Source organism: Pan troglodytes, chromosome 7, assembly GCF_028858775.2.
Source record: "Pan troglodytes isolate AG18354 chromosome 7, NHGRI_mPanTro3-v2.0_pri, whole genome shotgun sequence".
Lineage (NCBI taxonomy): Eukaryota > Metazoa > Chordata > Mammalia > Primates > Hominidae > Pan > Pan troglodytes.
In genome coordinates this window covers 79,282,655-79,303,869 of record NC_072405.2, presented here as the reverse complement: position 1 = coordinate 79,303,869, position 21,215 = coordinate 79,282,655, and the positions used below count along the sequence as shown (strand labels likewise).

Genomic DNA, 21,215 nt, shown 5'->3' with positions numbered 1-21,215 from the left:
ACCATTTCCTCATGGAAGTCTTCCCTGACCCATCAGACTGTATTAGGGACACTCCATACTTTTCATGGTCCTTATCTCAATGATAATGAAATGATTTTTTTGTACAAGAAGCTTAGTGTCTTTCCACACCTTCATACCCCACTATAACATCAGTTCAGTGAAAGCATATTCATGGCTATATCCCCAGCACCTAGCACAGAGCCTTGTACACAGTTCAGGTAGAACAGTAAACAGTTGCTGAATGAATGAGCATTCTGTACATTTTCTCTTAATTTTCACTATTATGACTCCAGAACTGCTGGATAACTACAGTTTTAGCTGGTCTTCCTTCCTCATCTGATCAGCCCATGGAAGCCAAATGAATTTCACTAAAACACTGCTAGACCTAACTGTGATGCTTAGTACATACTCAATAAGCATTTGAATCAACAAATGACAGCCAAATTGTCCAGTGTTTTTACTTTCCTCCTCTGCTTAAGAACCTTTAAAAACTGCAATTTTAACCTTTCCTATCAAAATTGTACATACTTTGTGGGCAGACAGTGTGGCTGATAATAGAAAAAGGTAGTCAAGTGGAATAGAATTAAAACTCTGGACTCTGGTTACCTCGATTAGAATCCTGGTGCCATTTACTAGCCATATGACTTTGGACAAGACAGTTCTAAGCTTCAGATTCCTGATACAACCCAATGAAGGTTGTATAGTACCTACCTCATTGGATTTTATAAGGATTCAGTGAAATTTAAGTGAAAAAACATATATGAAAAGCACTTAACAAGTTCTAGCACGTGGAAAACATACCATGTTAGCCATTATTTTTATCACTTCTGCTTTCCTCATAACATCTAGATAACACTGTGCTCATAGTAGGTGTTCAGAAAATATCTAATGATTTTATAAGAGTGACAGCAAATAGAGACCAGTTAATAGCTATCTTAATATTGACATGAAATACCTATAACAAGGAATTTGATTCTACTAATTTTCCATCAATTAAAAATTTTTTTCTCCATTCATGTAGCAAACAGTTATTGTGTGCCTACTATGTGCCAGGCACTTTGCTCTAGTGAATAAATCGTTCATAGACCTATACAGATTCATCTATACTCTTCCCTTGAGCCCTTCATTAGCATAATTTGCATTTGCAAAATGACCTCCTGAGATAGGGATATTATTATCTGTGGCCAAGAAGAACAAAGTCAACTAGCCCATGTAGAGATGATACTATCCAATCATCTATTATAACTATTTACAGACATCATTGATAGAGTAACTGTTTGCTAAAGGAGAAACTGATAACATTTTTTTCAATTTCAAAACTGATAACAGTTTTTTCAAATGTATAGCTGAAGTTTTATTTTTGCCACATAATGATTCTAAGCACTTAACCTAAGCAATCCCCTTCTGCTAGAGAGGCAGTGTTTTGAATGGAGAAGTCACTGGACCTTGTATCTGAACATCTAGTGCTTCCTAGCGCTGCCTCTTGCTGGTTATATGACCTGGAGCAAATCACTTAGCCTTTCTGAAGATAAGTTTTCTATAAAATAAATAATTAATAAAGTAATAATACCTCCCTAGAGTTGATATGAGGATCAAAAGAAATAGTAAATATGAAAGCTCCAAATGGTTTAAATTGCTATGTCAATGTCATATGTTATCAGTGTGACTTTTTTTTTCCCTCAAAGCTTGGTGCAAACTCATGTTTTAGGTTTTATAGTATCTAGACACCCCTCCTTTGTTCTGAATAGATTGTATTAATTCCAGAACTTTTTTCTGTTTTCTTTCTTTTGAGAGCCCTTCTTTTATCAATTCCAATTTTGTTAAACCAAGACAGGACCATTAAGAGACCTAAAACTGGAGCCCCAGAAACATGTTCTCCACTGCCACAGTCATATGGTCACTCACACTTTCACCTGCAAACAACCAGCACAGGCATTCTAAAAGATCTGTTTTCTTTGCTACTGGATTTTATCAAATTCATGTATCAACCCTGTTAATTTTGTCATGACTTTTGATCAGTGTGATGTGATCTGGTCATTAAATTACAGAAATTTATATTCATTTTTAGATTAGGAGATATTTCAAAACAGAGTTTCTTGGGAGGATGGGAAGGCAAGGATTAAGAAATAATTTTAAAAGTGGTGGGGCCTTGATGGATTGAAAAAATTTGAGCCTTACCTGAAGCATGGAAGTATTCTTTTTGTGAGGACCAGAAGACCCACAAAAATAGTCCCAGTGACTCTACGTTAGGGGCAGTGAGAATTTGTGGTAAATAACCACAAATGCATGGAGGCAGCCAAAATCTAGGATGGGTGGGCTAGAGAGTATTATTGGAGGTATCATAGTATTATAGTCTTGTGTATTTTTAATTTAGCATAACTAAATATGCACAATGCTAAGTGCAGTACAATGTATTATGGATATAGAAATAAATCCATAAATTCCTTGAACCAAACAGACAAGCTTTCTGCCCTGAAGGGACTCAAATTTGTAGGGTGGTGTTGGGTGTGGAAATAGGCAATAAACAAATAAATATGTAAATACATAATATATTACATGGTAATAATTGCTATGGAAAAAAAGCAAGATAAGATGGCTAGGAATAGCATCAGAACTCACTCTGACCCGAGTCAAACTCATCTCAAATTTGCTCCCTCCAGGGTTTACCTTCTTGATTAATGGCACACCAATCCTCCCACCTAGAAACCTCAGAGTCGCCAACTGTTTCCCTCCTTCCACATCTCGTTGTTTAACAAATATCCTGTTGGTTGGTTGATTGTACCTTCTAAATGTTCTTAAAGCCATCTCTTCCTTACATTTCCACTACCAACAGAACCCTATAATAAATGCCCTCTTGGTCCAGTGTAACCATCTGGTCTCCTGTCTCCGGATAGGACAGTTCAACACTGTGTTTCTGAAGGACATCTACTGTGCTACAGAACATAGGGTGCAAATAGAAGCCAATGGGCTATGAGGCCATTGCCCTCCTCCCTTATGAGAGGCCAGTTTGTTTTTGTTGGCTCTGGGTCTCAGGGAGTAGGGTTAGGGAAACAAACCAATAAAAAATAACCATCCAGTTACTCACTGTTTAATTTTAATGCTTTGCAAAATGCTTTCTATGGTATGTTACTTTTATTGTTTATTTCCAGTCATATGCAGTTCCCCTTCTCACCAACAGTTGAATGTAAGCAGGGTTGTTGTGTCCTGCTTACTGCAAGAAACAAATTTGTAGCACATATTAGGTAATCCATAAACAGTTATTGATCAATTAATGAATAACTCAGACTTTTCATCAAGGCTAATCTGTCAGCCAGCCTGAATTATTGAGGTGTTACTGTGAAACAGTATGAGTGAAGAAGTTTGTGAATTGGATCTTGAGCTGGGCATGGTGGCTCAACGCCTGTAATCCCGGCACTTTGGGAGGCTGAGGTGGGAGGATTGCTTGACCCCAGGAGTTAAGAGACCAGTCTGGGCAATATGACGAAACACCATCTCTACAAAAAATACAAAAATGAGCTGGGCATGGTGGCACATACCTGTAGTCCCAGCTACTCAGGAAGTTGATGTGGGAGAATCGCTTGTGCCCAGGAGGTCAAGGCTGCAATGAGCTGAGATCGCAACACTGCACTCCAGCCTGGGTGACAGAGCAAGACCCTGTCTCAAAAAAAAAAGAATTGGATCTTGAGGAACATGTCACCCCCATGTCTTTAGTTCAGCAAAACTTCACAGAGAAAGGCCACCTCATAAAATCGTGAGGAAGGGCAAACAAAATATAAGGAAGATTCAGAACCACAAGCAAAAAATACAGCTAATGGGGTTGTCTAAGTAAAGAAAGAAAATAGCTCAGACGTTTTTCCCATGCTTCACTAAAGCCTTCATTTTCATGTGTCAGGGTGCTAATATAAAACTTCAGTGATAAGTTGTATATCTAGTGCCAAAGACTAGTTTCTTTAGGAGTGCCATTGAATCAAAATATTTCATATCTATAAAACTTTTGAAATATACTGAGATATGAGATCTCAAAGGCAGATAGATAAGAGCACATATTCTGGCATCAAAATACCTGGGTTTGAAAGCTGTTTCTGCCATTTATCTGTAGAGTAACCTGGGTAAGTTACTTCTAAATATAATGATAAAATATCTACCTTAAACAGTTGTTATGAGGAATGTAATTGGTAAAATATGTAAAGTCCTTGGAATGGTGCCATGTTTATTTTAATTGCTATGTAAATGTTCAAGATGACTGCTATTATTCCTTGTTCAGACTTATATTTAACTCTAATTTTTCTCAGAAAACTTTCTTAGGGTGAGATTACTGTAGTTAAGCTGAAGTGATGTAGCTGGTTTTTGAGCATGTTAAAAGTAAAATAATTTTTGCAGTTTCTTTAATGTAAATTATCTGTGTGCAAAATAATGCTAATGTCAACGCAGTGTTCCAATTGTGTGATTATCTTCCATTTAATTTTCAGGAGAATCCTCATTGACACTGGAGAACCAGCAATTCCAGAATACATCAGCTGTTTAAAGCAGGCTCTAACTGAATTTAACACAGCAATCCAGGAAATTGTAGTGACTCACTGGCACCGAGATCATTCTGGAGGCATAGGAGATATTTGTAAAAGCATCAATAATGGTAAACAGAAAACATTCATTAAGCTCATTGAGGAAAGCCGTGTTTGGAGAATAATTTATTTCAGTTACAGAGCTAAGTAGTCTATAAACCATTTACTAAATACCTCAGTTTTAAATGGTACTTTTAGAAATTGATTAGACTGTTGAATACTGTGCCTAGTTTTAACAAAGGAGGAACGGAAATCCTGATTTCTGTTTCAAATCCTCAATTTTACTTTAGTGTGTGAGTTACTATTCAGACTTAATCATAACTAACAACTGTTGAGCATTTACTCTGTGCCAGGCACTGCACTAAACAATTTATGTGGATACTGTGAGGTAGGTGCTCTTATTGTTCACATTCTAACAGATTATCTCAGTCCTTCTGTAACTTTAAGGCAGTTACTAAGATATGCTGAAATTCAGGCAAGATATCATTGTATTGATAATTCATTGTCCCTGAAACCTATACAGTACTGACATTTTCTATCTCTTTATTTCCTCATCCCACCATCATATACCTAGATTCATTCATTCATTCATTAAATATTCCAGTTACTGTTATATGTCAGACAGTGTTCTTGGCACAAGGGGTATAGCAGTGAACAAAACAGACTCTGTTCTCATGGAGCTTTCATTCCAGTAGGGAAGGTACTGGTAAATAAATAATAGATCAGGCTGGGTGCAGTGGCTCATGCCTGTAATCCCAGCACTTTGGGAGGTCAAGGTGGGTGGATTGCTTGAGCTCAGGAGTTCAAGACCAGCTTGGGCAACATAGCAAGACCCTGTCTCTACAAAAAAAGGACAAAAATTTCCCGGGTATGGTGGCGTGCACCTGCAGTCCCAGCTACTCGGGAGGCTAAGGTGGGCAGATGGCTTGAGCCAGGGAAGCTGAGGCTGCAGTAAGCCAATATTGTGCCACTGCACTCCAGCCTGGGCACCAGAATGAAAAAAAAAGGGAAAAAAATAGATCAGATAATCATGGGTGCTATGCAGGAAAATAAAGGTACAAGAAGAGAAAAGGAAGAGAGCGTAAAGTGGAGAAGGGCAAGGGCTGTTATATCCAGAGTGGACAGAGAGAAGGAGCAAGCTCCTGGCAGGAAGGCCTGCAGGCAAACAGCATTGCAGGAGCAAAGATGGTGGAATGAGAGTGTGGTTGGCACATTCAGGGCACACAGTAAGGAGGTCAAGAACATTCATGCTCATTTACATTGAGCTAGTATTTTTAAACATTTGTAAAGATCTGCTTTTTTAGGCCTTGTGACTACAATTGGGACATCTCAGCTACCACACCCAATATCACCAGGCTGCCAGTTATAAAAAACTGGCAACCAAGCTTCCTTACCCTCTTAGCTCCTTTCTTCCAATTTAAGGGGACTGTGTACCATAGGAACTTATAATCTGTCAGTCTGACTTTTCCTTCTCTTGTCTTACCTCTTTTAATTTTGTCTTACCTCTTCTTTTAATCTACCTATTAAATCTTGTGAATTAAAAAACTATTTTATGCCAGGGACGGTGGTGTGTGCTTATAATCCCAACCACTCAGGAGACTGAGGCAGGACGATAGTTTGAGCCCAGCAGTTCAAGACCAGCCTGAGCTACAAAGTGAAACCCTGTTTGCGGGGAAAAAAAAGAAAAAAAAAAAGAAACTACTCTGTGATTTCTTGATTAGCTTTGTCACCTCAGCCAACTCTTCAGATTTTTCAGTTTGAAAAATTAAAATGTTTATGGCCCACTTTTTTCCTTCATAAATCAATTTTATTGAGCTTTAATTTACATACATAAAATGTGCCCATTTTAAGTGAACAGTTTAGTGAGTTTTAACAAACATCAATACCTATGTGACCATTCCAGTCAAGATACGGAACACTTCCTCCATTCCAAAAAGAGGTCCCCTCATGCTGCTTTGCAGTGATTTCCCCCATCCCCAGCCTCCAACAACCACTCAAATAGGATATGTGTTTTCATTTATATTTGCACATAATTTTGAAGACAGATACAAAGTTATAGTATGACATTTATTTTGTAATTTTGATATAATTGTGATTTTTTAATTGTCTACTAAAGGTCTCATAAGCAGAAATGTAATGCCTCCATTTCTTTACTGAAAGATAAAATTATACAGCTTATAAACAAAACAAACAAAAAAACCTCAATATCTCAATCTTGTTATATAATGTCATTTCCCAGAAAAGCATATCATTGTTTTCCTTCGGCCTCTTAGATACAAAATAATAGAGTTTGGGGTTGGAAGGGGAGGTGGTATTTGTTGTTGTTTCTTTTTATTTCAGTGTTTCTGTCTCCTTTATCCTCAAACTAGCAAATTTCTATGCCTTGTCCATTTTTCTTTGAAATATCTCTTTCTCCCTTCGTATTTCCAGTGCTACCGTCTTAACCCTACTATTCATTACCTTCTAGCTGGGAAATTGCAGTCATTCCCCTCCTGGGCTCTCTGATCTCCTTTTGGTCTCCCTACCCACAGCCGCCATATTGATCATCAGTTAACACTATTTCATTATCTTACTAAAGAGTGTGCAGTGATTACACATGGTAAAGTTTAAATTCTCCTATTTTGTAAAAGGCAATTTGAGACCCTTTCTGATCTGAGCTTATCTTACCTATCCAACTTTATCTCCACTCTTCCTAGCCAGTATTTTGCAGTAGAAAGTTGGTAGCATTATGTTGTCACACATATGTCATGCTCATTCTCATTTTAATGCTTTATTTTTTTGAGACAGAGTCTCGCACTGTCGCTCGGCCTGGAATGCAATGGCGTGATCTTGGCTCACCGCAACCTCCGCCTCCTGGGCTCATTCGATTCTCCTGCCTCAGCCTCCCGAGTATCTGGGATGTTAGGTGCACACCACCACACCTGGCTAATTTTTTTGTATGTTTAGTAGAGATGGGGTTTCACTATGTTGGCCAGACTGGTCTCGAACTCCTGACCTCGTGATCCTCCCACCTTGGCCTCCCAAAGTGCTGGGATTACAGGTGTGAGCCACCGCACCTGGACTTAATGCCTTTTCTAATGCTGTTCCCCTTACCTGCAAGTCCTTCTCTGTACCTTTACCCATCCTGCTCATTCTGTAAGTCACACCTCAAGTTCTATCATATTTATAAATCCTTTCCTAACTCTCTCTGAACTCCTGCTGCCTTTATTAGCCGAATTGTCCATTTAATATTCATTAAATGGTACCAAGTATAGTTCTTTGTTTCATGTTTGTAAGTTTTAGTTTCCCAATCAGGACAGCTTTTAAGAACTTTGATATCACAGTGGTTGTATTCAGTATACCTAGTATACTGGTTAGTTAATTGGCACTCAATTGTTAATTGGTTAATTAATTTATTTTCTTTGTGTCAGTGAAGGGTGGTATAGATTTAGCTTATTTTAAAGGTTTAATATCTTAGCCACTGGTTTGGGGCTTCATTTCAGTACTCGTAGCAAGGACCTCATGCTTTCGTTATTAATTAATGTTTATCCTTTTGTTATTAATTACTGTCATGACACCTTTGCTACATGTTAGGCACCTGGATAGAGAAGAGTTTCCAGGTTCTGTATTACTGCCTCTTCAACACTTGTCGGGATGCTGAAGCTAGCTACTTCTAAATTTTTTGTATAAACTAGGAGTGACTCAAAAAATAGAGGCTTTCATGTAGACCTAGAGGGGCATGAAAGAATGAAGAGCTGTTTGGTTGAAAGATATGAAATATTTACATCCCAGAGATAACCTGCTGTAATTCATCCCATTTTCTGTTGTCTCTTAATGTTAATATTTTATGCAGTCATTCACAAGTGTTAGCTCTATGAAAGTTGATCTCTTAAAAGGCTTAATTATAAAGTGTGAATTAATATATTTTATATGTTTTATGACTAGACACTACCTATTGCATTAAAAAACTCCCACGGAATCCTCAGAGAGAAGAAATTATAGGAAATGGAGAGCAACAATATGTTTATCTGAAAGATGGAGATGTGATTAAGACTGAGGGAGCCACTCTAAGGTAAGTAAATGTCCCTTAGCCAGGGAAGGTGAAGAGTCTGTGTATGTGTGTTATAGAAAAGGATGGAAGGATCCCAGCATTTTGGGAGGCTGAGATGGGAAGATCGTTTGAGCCCAGGAGTTCAAGACCAGCCTGGGCAATACCAAAAAAAAATTTAATCAGCTGAGCATGGTGGCACATGCCTATAATCCTGCTATTCAGGAGGCTGAGATGAGATGATTGCTTGAACCTGGGAAGCAGAGGCTGCAGTGAGTCAAGATTGTACCACTGCATTCCAGCCTGTGCAACCGAGTGAGACCCTGTCTCAAAAAAAAAAAAAAAAAAATAGAAGATCTGTGCATACGTGCTGGTATGTGTAAAGAGTACATCAGGAAGGATACAAAAGAAATCCAATAACATTGCTTACTCTGGGAGGAGAAAATGAGTTGCTTGAGAAATGAGAAAAGAAAGACTTCACTCTTTATTAAATTGTTTATTTGAATCATATGATTACCATTGTTTTAAAAAATAAAATTTACACTTTAAAAAATAAGTGTTGTCTCCCAAGGAGGCTTAGGGATCTACGTATCAATTCAATTCAGGGCTTTCCCATATTCTCACTTCCCAAAGATGACCCATACCTAAATTAAATAAGTTTTAGGCCTGACCGATCATACCTCATGACCTATCTGAGGGTTTCAAAATGGTATTTCAAACTCAGTTATTGTAAAACTGAACTCCTCTCTCCCCCACAATCTGCACCTGTTTTCTGATCTCAGAACATCCACTTTTCTCAGTATGTAAGACTTTACTCATTCTTCTAAGACAGAGGCTTCAGGATTACCTTGCACTGCTCTTCACCTTTACCATCCCCCTCCCCTTGCCCACCACACTAATCAGGTTAGTTTTTACATCAAAAATATTTGTCAGCTGACACAAACAAATGGAAACACATCCCAAGTTCATCTCTGGGTAGGATCAATATTGTGAAAATGACCATACTGCCAAAAGCAATCTACAAATTCAACACAATCCCCATCAAAATACCACCATCATTCTTCACAGAATTAGAAAAAACAATTCTAAAATTCATATGGAACCAAAAAGAGCCCGCATAGCCAAAGCAAGACTAAGCAAAAAGAACAAATCTGGAGGCATCACACTACCTGATTTTAAACTATACTGTAAGGCCATAGTCACCAAAACAGCATGGTACCAATATAAAATAGTCACATACACCAATGGAACAGAACAGAGAACCCAGAAATAAACCTAAATACTTACAGCTAACTGATCTTTGACAAAGCGAACAAAACCATAAAGTGGGGAAAGGACACCCTTTTCAATAAATGGTGGTGGGATAATTGGCTAGCCACATATAGAGAATGAAACTGGATCCTCATCTCTCACCTTATACAAAAATCAACTCAAGATGGATTAAGGACTTAAACCTAAGACCTGAAACTATAAAAATTACAGAAGATAACATTGGCAAAACCCGTCTAGACTTTGGCTTAGGCAAGATTTCATGACCAAGAACCCGAAAGCAAATGTATTAAAAACAAAGATAAACAGTTGGGACTTAATTAAACTAAAGAGCTTTTGCATGGCAAAAGGAACAAACAGCAGAGTAAACAGAAAACCCACAGAGTGGGAGAAAATCTTCATAATCTATACATCTGACAAAGGACTAATATCCAGAATCTACAATGAACACAAATCTGTAAGAAAAAAACAAGCCCATCAAAAAGTAGGCTAAGGACACAGTTCTCAAAAGAAGATATGCAAATGGCCAACAAACATGAAAAAATACTCAACATCACTAATGATCAGGGAAATACAAATCAAAACTGCAATGCAATACCACCTTACTCCTGCAAGAATGGCCATAATCAAAAAATCAAAAAACAGTAAATGTTGGTGTGGATGCGGTGAACAGGGGACACTTTCTACACTGCTGGTGGGAATGTAAATTAGTACAACCACTATGGAAAACAGTGTGGAGATTCCTTAAAGAACTAAAAGTAGAACTACCATTTGATCCAGCAATCCCACTACTGGGTATCTACCCAGAGGAAAAGAAGTCATTATACAAAAAAGATATTTGCATACACATGTTCATAGCAGCACAGTTTGCAATTGCAAAATCATGGAACCAACTCAAATGCCCATCCACCAACGAGTGGATAAAGAAACTGTGGTATATATATATGATGGAATACTACTCAGCCATAAAAAGGAATGAATTACGGGGCCAGGCATGGTGGCTCACACCTGTAATCCCAGCACTTTGGGAGGCCAAGGCAAGTGGATCACCTGAGGTCAGGAGTTTGAGACCAGCCTGGCCAACATGATGAAACCCTGTCTCTACTAAAAAAATACAAAAATTAGCTGGGCATGGTGGTGCATGCCTGTAATCCCAGCTACTTGGGAGGCTGAGGTAGGAGAATTGCTTGAATCTGGGAGGCAGAGGTTGCAGTGAGCCGAAATTGTGCCACTGCACTCCAGCCTGGGCAACAAGAGTGAAACTCCCTCTCAAAAAAAAAAAAAAATAGGAATTTATTAACGGCATTTGTAGTGACCTGGTTGAGATTGGAGACTATTATTCTAAGTGAAGTAACTCAGGAATGGAAAACCAAACATTGTTTGTTCTCACTGATATGTGGAACCTAAGCTATGAGGATGCAAAGGCATAAGAACAATACAATGGACTTTGGGGACTTGGGGGGAAGGGTGGGAGGGAGATGAGGGATAAAAGACTACAAATAGGGTACAGTGTATATTGCTCGGGCGACGAGTGCACCAAAATCTCACAAATCACCACTAAAGGACTTACGTAACCAGATACCACCTGTACCCCAATAACTTATGGAAAAAATATATTTGTCAGCTGAGCACAGTGGCACATGCCTGTAGTCCCAGCCACACAAGAGGCTGAGGCAGGAGGATCACTTAAGTCCAGGAGTTCTTGGCTGTAGTGTACTATGCCAATTGCATGTCCATGTTAAATTCAGCGTCAGTATGGTGACCGCTCAGACCTTAGGAGCTGGGGACCACCAGGTTGCCTAAGGAGAGGTGAACTGGCCCAGATCGGAAACAGAGCAGGTCAGAACTCCCATGCTGATCAGTACTGGGATGGAGCCTGTAAATAGCCACTGTACTCCAGCCTGGGCCACAAAGTAGAAACCCATCTCTAAAAAAAAAATAGGTAAATACACACAGACACACACACACATATTTGTCAGTGCTATCCCTTCTTCACATCCACTACCAGTACTTCCTCCTTTATCTTACTGTCTCCAGCTCTCCCCTTTAGCCTACCATCCTTCATTGTGCTACGTGAAATCTTTAATGACTCTCGCTGCATACAAGATAATGTTTATTCTCTTTACCATACCACAGTCTGACCCCAGGCCACTTTTCTGGTCTTAGTTCCCACTCCCCTCACAAAAACACTTAGCCATATACAAATATTCCTGGGCATATTATGCCTGTTTATGTCTTTGTTTATATCACCCCTTTCCACTACTTGTCTCCCTGGTAAATTCTTATCTATTTATTCTTCAAAGCCCAGTTCACATGTTACTTATATCAAGAACGCTTTCTGGGCAAAATTAACTGCTCTTCTCCAGCTTTTGTATAAATTTTATTCTATAATAGCACTTACTAAGTTGTATTGTGGTTTTGTGGAGGGGGGTAGGTGTCTCCTTAAAAAGCAGTCAGCTCCTTAAGTTCACAATATTAGTTAATGCCAGTTGCCATAGCAAAACAACTCAGAAATGTTTAATGGCTCAAATAGGAAATAAATTTATTTCTTGGTCCCATACAGTCCCAAAAAGGTTCCCAGTTGGCCAGTGGCCCTCTGCAAGTAATGATGTATGCTCCTTCCATCTTGTGACTCTACCCTCCTCAAGGCTTTTTTTTTCAAGGTTGCATGCTCAGCTCGATCAATCCAGCAGGTAGAAAAGAGCATGGAAGGGATATTGCATGGGAGGTTTTCATGGACCAAGTCTTCTGTTGCATTGGCTGTCAATTCAGTCATAAGTCACCCCTAACTGTAGGGTGTCTGGGAAATTAACTGTATGCCCAGCAAAACAGAGGAAATGGGTTTAGTAACTAGATAGCCATTCTCTGATACAGGCAGATACCAGATTCATCCTCACATCCTCACCTCTAGCACACAGAAGGCACTGAATATTTATCTTACATATAGTTAATATCTTTAAAGAGGCAAATAGACAAACAGATGAGTAAGAGAAAATGAAGTAGTAGATGTCCGTGTCCTCTTTTAAATTGGTGCCCCCTTTTCTCTACTGTGCTGTGATTTTCAAAATGTAGTTTCTAGGCAGTTTCCTTATAATGCTTTTGTTGAAAATACAGCCAGGTGCGGTGGCTCACACCTGTAATCCCAGTACTTTGGGAGGCCAAGGCAGGCGGTTTGAGACTAGCCTGGGTAACATGGTGAAACCCCATCTCTACCAAAAATACAAAAAAAATAGCCAGGCATGGTGGTGTGTGCCTATGGTCCCAGCTACTTGGGAGGCTGAGGTGAGAGGATTGTTTGAGCCTGTGAGGGCAGAGGTTGCAGTGAACTGGGATAGTGCCACTACACTCCAGCCTGGTGACAGAGCAAGACTCTGCAAGAAAATAGCAAGAAAGAGCAAGAAAATATAATAGCATGTTATATAATTCGCCCATGACACCAAAGGAAAACAAATGTTATATTACTACTTGCTCAAAAAGTATTCTTCACAATACTGAAATTTCCTCCATAGCACACCAGCCCTAGACCAAGTTAATGAAAGGGGTAGAGATGGTTTATTGAATCTTCTGTCTCGAAGATTTGGGAATCACAGTACTGGTTTATCACAGTTATCATAGAATCATGGGTAATCATTAGAGCTATACCTAATTTACCAGATTAAAGATATGCAGCTGTTGGATGTTAACTGCCATCCAGGTGGAACAGGACATTTTTTTAAAACTTCTTATCAAAGTATAATATATAAACAGGAAAGATCACATACCATAAATGTACAAAGTCATGAATTTTCACAAATTGAACAAAGCCCATAAGCAGCATTCAGATGAAGAAACGGAACAGTATCAGTGTCCCAGAAATCTCCCTTGTGCTTGCTTCCCCTTCAGTTGAGTACTGTCTTGGATTCCTGGAGTGAATTGATGCCAAGGATTTCAAATATATGAATTCTATTTTAATTTTTGTTTTACTGTACTCTGATGGGAATCTGTGTAAAGATTTAACGGGAAAACTGACAAAAAGAATCAAAAACAAGACACATTTTAAAAATGACTAGTAGTAAATAATCTTTTCTCAAAATATAAATTCTCATTAAGCTAAAGCCTGGATAAAACATTTAATTTCCTGATGAATGTGGTTTTCAATTTCCACTTTTATGAAGTCAGAAAAGCCCAATTGTTTTCAATATTAACATGTAATATTTTAAGCAAAACCTTTGTTAAGCTAGCTAGTGAAAAGACATTTGACAGAGTTCAACTCTATAAATAACAGCACTTAAGAGTTTTGTTCAGCGAAAGTTGCATAAATAGAAGGTTAAAATCTGCCTCAGTCCTCATGTATTCATTGGCCAGTTGATCTTGCCTACTTGCCAACTTTGAAAAAAATAACATAAAATGCAGTAGGGACAGAGATAATATCCACCAAGAACCCTTGCAGTAAAAAGTAGAAAACTAGAAAGGTTTTTCAGTAAGAATTTGATTCTGGATGTAAACTAGCAAGCTAAGTTAAATTTCTTGAAGAAAAGTCAATCTGACAGTTTTTGATCACTGTCTTGAATTCTCTAAGAGAGTCATCCTTACAAAGTCCACTCTATACTAGATAAATTTTCTACCTGCTAAATAGGAAGGCCACAGCTGCAGTTCCTGTGATCTTTAGCAAAGCACCTCTGATGTCATTTCCTTTTCTCCTCCTGCCGGTATGAAGTGAATTTTAACAGTTTTATGCAAATAACAGCAGCCACCCAGGTGACTGGAGAATTGAGATTACTGATTCCCCAATTTAAGAAACCCTACTACTTGTTTTCTGTGTTTATATCACAGAAAAACAAATTGTTTTCTGTGTTTATATCACAGAAAACAGTTACTGAGTTCTGGTGTGGTCGGGGGTCAGGGAGGGCTGATAATGAAGGAGGCATTGCAAGCAAAACAGTTTTCAGATGAAGAGTGGTTCTACAAGTGAGTTTTTGTAGATTAAAAAAAGAAAGATTGGGGTTCTGTTTGTTAATGCATTCTATGTATTCATAAGATTGTCCACAAGATATGACACATCGCCACACAAAGACACATGTTGCTATAGTTGGCTGGAAATACACCCCTTGGAATTATTTTCATATAACATTGAATACTTCTATTAACAGCTTGCAGCAAGTTTAACCAGACAAAAGAGATGATTTCTAACAGCTCCTTAATACCTTGCCATTGGATCAACTATAATATAGTAATTGTTTGCAATATATGAAATATATACTTGGAAACTATAAAAGCATAATAGTTCTTAATGTCAGACATTGGCCTTTCAAAAATAATTGCTTCCATTAGTATCTCATGTCTTATACCTTATATCTATTATATTATTAGACTTTTTAAAGTCTTTACAGTTTCAATATTTAATATTAAGGATTTGGTTGGTTTTTATATTTATGGTAAAGGAGAAACTTCCCTAAGTTATAGTCATTTCAGTTCTCTTAAATACTTTAAGAGTTGAATTTTATCAAATGTCTTTTCACTGTCTAGGGAGATGAACTTACTAGTTTCCTCCATATCTTTACTATGATTTTCAGGGATCTTATAATATTGGAGCATTCTTGCATTTTTTAATAAACCTTATTTGGTCATGATCTTTCAATGTGCTTTTGGATTCTCTTTGTTAATATTTTGGTTATTATTTTTAGAATAGTAATAAAATTGGGTAGTATTTTTCTTTTTGTACCTTTGTCAGTTTGGGGCTTTATCTGTTTCTTTTTTTTTCTTTTCTTTTTTTTTTTTTTTGAGATGGAGTCTCACTCTGTCGCCCAGGCTGGAGTGCAGTGGCGCAATGTTGGCTCACTGCAACTGCAACCTCCGCCTCCTGGGTTCCAGCAATTCTCTTGCCTTAGACTCCTGAGTAGCTGAGATTACAGGCATCCGCCACCACGCCCAGCTAATTTTTGTATTTTTAGTAGAGACAGGGTTTCGCCATGTTGGCCAGGCTGATCTCGAACTCCTGACCTCAGGCCTCGGCCTCCCAAAGTGCTGGGATTACAGGCATGAGCTACCGCACCTGGCCTTTTTCTGTGCTCCAGGAGAGTTTAGGTACATAGTAGTGAAATTATCTGACCTTTAAATGTTTGGTAGAATTATCCTGTGAAAATACTGAACCTTTAGTTTCTAGTGACAGTCACACATCTTTTTACTAGAGCTTCACTGTTGCTTATTAATAATGTGGTCCTGTGAGTTAAGCTTAACACAAATAACTTTATGCTTATTTCTGTATACTACTTTTTATAGATTATTTTTTAATATAAGGTTGGCCTAAATGAGTTTTGTATTCTAAATTAAACTATAATCAGATCATCTTGTAAAAAGACAGGTTTACTTAGGCTGGGCATGGTGGCTCATACCTGTAATCCCAGCTCTTTGGGAGACCAAGGTAGGAGGATCCCTTGATGCCAGGAGTTCAAGGCTGCAGTGAGCCATGATCACTCCAGTGCACTCCAGACTAGGTGACAGGGTAAGCCCTCATCTCTTAAAAATAATAATAAAATTTTTAAAAACATTTTTCAAAAGGTTTACTTATTACTGTGGCTTCTAGAATCTAAAATCCAAACTTGAAAACATTTACATATTATGGCTAGGCTCATCAAGGTCTCAAGGAAGAGAGACACACATAATTACCTTTAATGGTACAGTTTTGTTGTACAGGAACAAACAGACAAATGACACAAATGATTAGCTAACAGGTGAAAGTGGTTGCGTCTAGGGAGAAAGAAATTAAACAGTGGGGCAGTAACAGTTACAAATCTTAGCGGACTATTTGATTCTTTCCTACATCTTATTTTTCAGTTTGAGATATTAACTTTCCACTAAGAAAAAATTAGAATTGGGTTTTCCTCTTCTCCCACTTTTGAGCACCATTCCTGTCCTCTAACCTCTCAATGTCATACTGCTGGTTAGATCAGCATTCGGTGATGTTGTTATGACTGTAGACACTATTTACAGCTGAACCGTGTAGTAAACTATCCTTACTTTTCCTGCTTTCCTACAGTTAGTCATTGTTTTTGCTTTGTTATTTTGGATAGTTTTCTGTGTATTTATCACTAATTTAACTCTGAGTATATAAATCTTCCCTTAGGGTGTTTAAATGCATCATGGATTCTCTCAATTTAATCTTCTGAAAGAACCTACCCTTTAAGCCTTCCAGCTAATAACTTGCTCCTGTCGGCTTGTTTTCCTCCGGGCCTGATGCTGGTGTCATCTCAGAATTCCCTGCACTCTCAGCTGGGGCTTCCCTTTGCCTCTCTCCAGTGTTGGATCTCCTTTCTCCAGTGCCCCATAAGTTTCTTAAAACCCCCTCTGTTTTAGGGGAACCCATCTCCAGTAGCTTTCTGAGAAATGGTGAATTTTTGAGACCTTAGATATCTGAAAGTATCCTTTTTTCACCTAACTTTATTTAAGGTATTTATGAGTATAGATTCTAAGTTGAAAGTATTTTTCCTTCTCAGTATTGTCTGCAAGGTTTCATTTCCTTCTGGTTTCAATATTGCAATAGAGAAATCTAAAGCCCTTCTGATTGCTGAACTTCTTTGGTCCCTGGCTTTTGCTTTTTCCCTTCTTTTCCACTGTATCCTGAAATTTCACAGTGATTCCTTCATCAAAGGAATCACTGCCTCATCAAAGGATCCTACCTCAGCATGCAAAGGTGCCATATTTTGGCAGTAGTGTGTTCTGAGTCCCATCATCGGAAAAAACTCAGAGGAGTTGACTATAGTTTTAGTCAAAGCGAGTCTTTGTCAATCCATGATAGGCTTTTTCAGTCTTGAAACATGTCCTTCAGTTCCAAAAATTTTTCTTGAGGTGCTTATTTTCTCTCTTTTGTGCTGTTTCATTTACTAAAATTCCTATTATTTTGTTAGAACTCCTGTACTACTCTAACTTTATTTTTTTCTCTCTCATTTTTCATCTTTTTGCCTTTTTACTATACTTTCTGGGAGATTTTTATTAACTTTATCGCCTAATCTTACTACATGTTTTTATTTCTGTTCTCAGATTTGTAATTTTCAGAAACTTTTTGTTCCCAAAATGTTCCTTTTATACTAACCTATTCTTGTTTCATAGTTGCAATTTCTTCTTTTTTTGCTGAGGATATTATATTCTGTGGGGTTTGGTTGTTTTGGAAATTTTCTTCATAACCCCCTTTGTTTGCTTGTTCGTTTTTATGCACTGTCTTCAACATAACTTTCCTTAGATGCCTAGTAATCCTGATTATCTTCTGATGTTTACTAATTGTGTTCTGATGGAAACGACAGAGCTGTTTGGGAGCTCTGAGAATGTGAGGGGGAGTCTTCCGTAGGCTTTAGGCCTCACTGTAGGATAATCTGGATGAGCTCTTCAGTTGGGAACTTTCCAACATTGGTATCGTAGAGTCTTTCTTCCTGAGATGGTAAAATAACTTAGAAAAAGACTCTTCTAATCTTCATGTAGCGTAAAGGCCTGGCTGCCAGAATTATAGAAGCTGAGTGTGGAAAGAAGGCATAGGAATCTACATATATTCTTGTAATCTTACTTTTTTTTAGTATATTGTCACTTCCTCCATCTATGCCTCTGTTTTACCCTCTTCAAAGATTAAACCTCCAGCGTTTCCCTTAGTGAGATTGGGGCACTTCTCAACTCAAAGTGGGAAGAGACTCTGAGGATCTGAATGTTTGCTAGAAAGACTTTCAACAGACTTCTTATTTCAGCCACCTTCCTTCCACTTCACCCTCCACTTCCAGATTTCCTAAATCCTTAGACTTTGAGGAATTCTGCAGTGCAAATCTGATTGGTTCTCAGCTTTCCCTGCTGCTTATTTAGGCTTCCATTTTCTCCTGTCTGATAAGTCACTTATCACTCATCTATATGTCATCACATTTACCTTATTCCCACAAAATATTCCATTATTGGGAAGATTTATTAAGTATATCCCAAACATGGCTGGGTACAGCGGCTCCTGCCTGTAATCCCAGCACTTTGTGAGGCCAAGGCAGGCAGATCACTTGAGGTCAGGAGTTTGAGACCACCCTGGCCAACATGGTGAAACCCCATCTCTACTAAAAATACAAAAATTAGCCAGGTGTGGTGGCGGGCACCTGTAGTCCCAACTACTCAGGAGGCTGAGGCAGGAGAATTGCTTGAACCTGGGAGGCAGAGGTTGCAGTGAGCCAAGATTGCACCACTGCACTCCAGCCTGGGCGACAGAGCGAGACCCTGTCTCAAAAAAAAAAAAAATTATATATATAGATAGATAGAGATATATATATTCCAAGCACATAAAAACTCAATACTGACTAGAATAGCAAGTAATTATCCTCTTAAACTAAATAAAATATAATTTAAACCATATTCCTTCAGACATGTATTGCTATTTGCTGTGATTTATTTATGTAAAATGTAAAATGGAGAGGCCAATAATGCCCAACCCAAAGTAGTGTAAGGATTAAATGTAATATGTGTAAATCCCTGAAGACACTGCCTGGTACATGGAAAGCAATCTATTACTAAAATTAACTACTACTAAGGGCCAAGTACTGAGCGTATAAAAATGAAAATGAGATGAGAGTCCTGCCCTTCTGGAACTCATAACCTTGTGAGGTAGAATAGTAAACAAAACAATGTGAAGCCTACAGAATAACACATAATTCAAAGTAGAAGAAGAATATAGAGGCAACAGTGACCAGTACAGAGAATTAAGTCTGTATATTGCTGAGAAGTCGGGGTGCTTTGCAGAACAGATTATTTGAACTCAGCTTTTTGTTTATCTGGTTTATTGTTGGCATAGTTACAAAACAATATAAATGTAAATAAGAATTTTTGAAATAAAATACCTGTCATACTTTAAAAGTATTATGATCAGTTTTGTCAACAAAAACTGAAAATTGGAGAAAAGGAAAAAGGAAATAAATGCATGTTAAGTTTCTTATATAGGGTAGAATTTATAAAAAACGGCTCTGTCTTAAAATGTTTAACTAGAGAGAAAAAAATAGATTAAAGAGTCTTTTTCTGATTTGCGTTTCTCTGATGGCCAGTGATGATGAGCATTTTTTCTTGTGTCTTTTGGCTGCATAAATGTCTTCTTTTGAGAGTGTCTGTTCATATCCTTCGCCCACTTTTGATGGGGTTGTTTTTTTCTTGTAAATTTGTTGGAGTTCATTGTAGATTCTGGATATTAGCCCTTTGTCAGATGAGTAGATTGCAAAAATTTTCTCCCATTCTGTAGGTTGCCTGTTCACTCTGATGGTAGTTTCTTTTGCTGTGCAGAAGCTCTTAACCACAATGAGATACCATCTCACACCAGTTAGAATGGTGATCATTAAAAAGTCAGGAAACAACAGGTGCTGGAGAGGATGTGGAGAAATAGGAACACTTTTACACTGTTGCTGGGACTGTAAACTAGTTCAACCATTGTGGAAGTCAGTGTGGCGATTCCTCAGGGATCTAGAACTAGAAATACCATTTGACCCAGCAATCCCATTACTGGGTATATACTCAAAGGATTATAAATCATGCTGCTATAAAGACACATGCACATGTATGTTTATCACGGCACTATTCACAATAGCAAAGATGTGGAACCAACCCAAACGTCCAACAATGATAGACTGGATTAAGAAAATGTGGCACATATACACCATGGAATACTATGCAGCCATAAAAAATGATGAGTTCATGTCCTTTTTAGGGACATGGATGAAGCTGGAAACCATCATTCTCAGCAAACTATCGCAAGGACAAAAAACCAAACACCACATGTTCTCACTCATAGGTGGGAATTGAACAGTGAGAACACATGGACACAGGAAGGGGAACATCACACACCGGGGCCTATTGTGGGGTGGGGGGAGGGGGGAGGGATAGCATTTGGAGATATACCTAATGTTAAATGACGAGTTACTGGGTGCAGCACACCAACATGGCGCATGTATACATACGTAACTAACCTGCACGTTGTGCACATGTACCCTAAAACTTAAAGTATAATTTAAAAAAAAAAAAGAGTCTTTTTCTGACCACCTTCTGCATGTTAAGAAAGTTTCTTTTAAGCTTTTAGATAATAACTACTAAAATAAATTTACCATTTATTAAGCATGCAACTTTGTGCCATCTGCTATGCTAAGCACTTAAATACTTGTCTTTGAAAAGTATATACTGATGCCAGCCTAGGCAACATAAAGAGACCTTGTCTTTACAAAAAAATAAAAATAAGCCAAGCGTGGTGGCACATACCTGTGCTCCCAACTAGTCGGGAGGCTGAAGTCGGAGAATTGCTTGAGCCCAGGAGGTTGAGGCTGCAGTGAGCCAGGAACATGCCACCACGCTTCAGCCTGGGTAAGAACAGCTTGGAAAACATAACA

The 21,215-nt window shown here is 38.3% G+C and overlaps 2 protein-coding genes across 2 annotated transcripts in view; one reads left to right on the top strand and one right to left on the bottom strand.

Moving 5' to 3' along the window:
- The window catches only part of XKR9 (XK related 9), a 125,201-nt gene that overhangs the window by 67,375 nt on the left and 36,611 nt on the right, over positions 1-21,215 (bottom strand). The gene's annotated exons all lie outside the window — the stretch shown is intronic.
- LACTB2 (lactamase beta 2) overlaps positions 1-21,215 on the top strand; it is a 32,008-nt gene that overhangs the window by 2,977 nt on the left and 7,816 nt on the right. The window contains exons 2-3 of the mRNA XM_016959565.3: positions 4,470-4,633; positions 8,487-8,613. Of these exons, the coding sequence (XP_016815054.1) occupies positions 4,470-4,633; positions 8,487-8,613 (291 nt within the window). The remainder of the gene's footprint in view (positions 1-4,469; positions 4,634-8,486; positions 8,614-21,215) is intronic.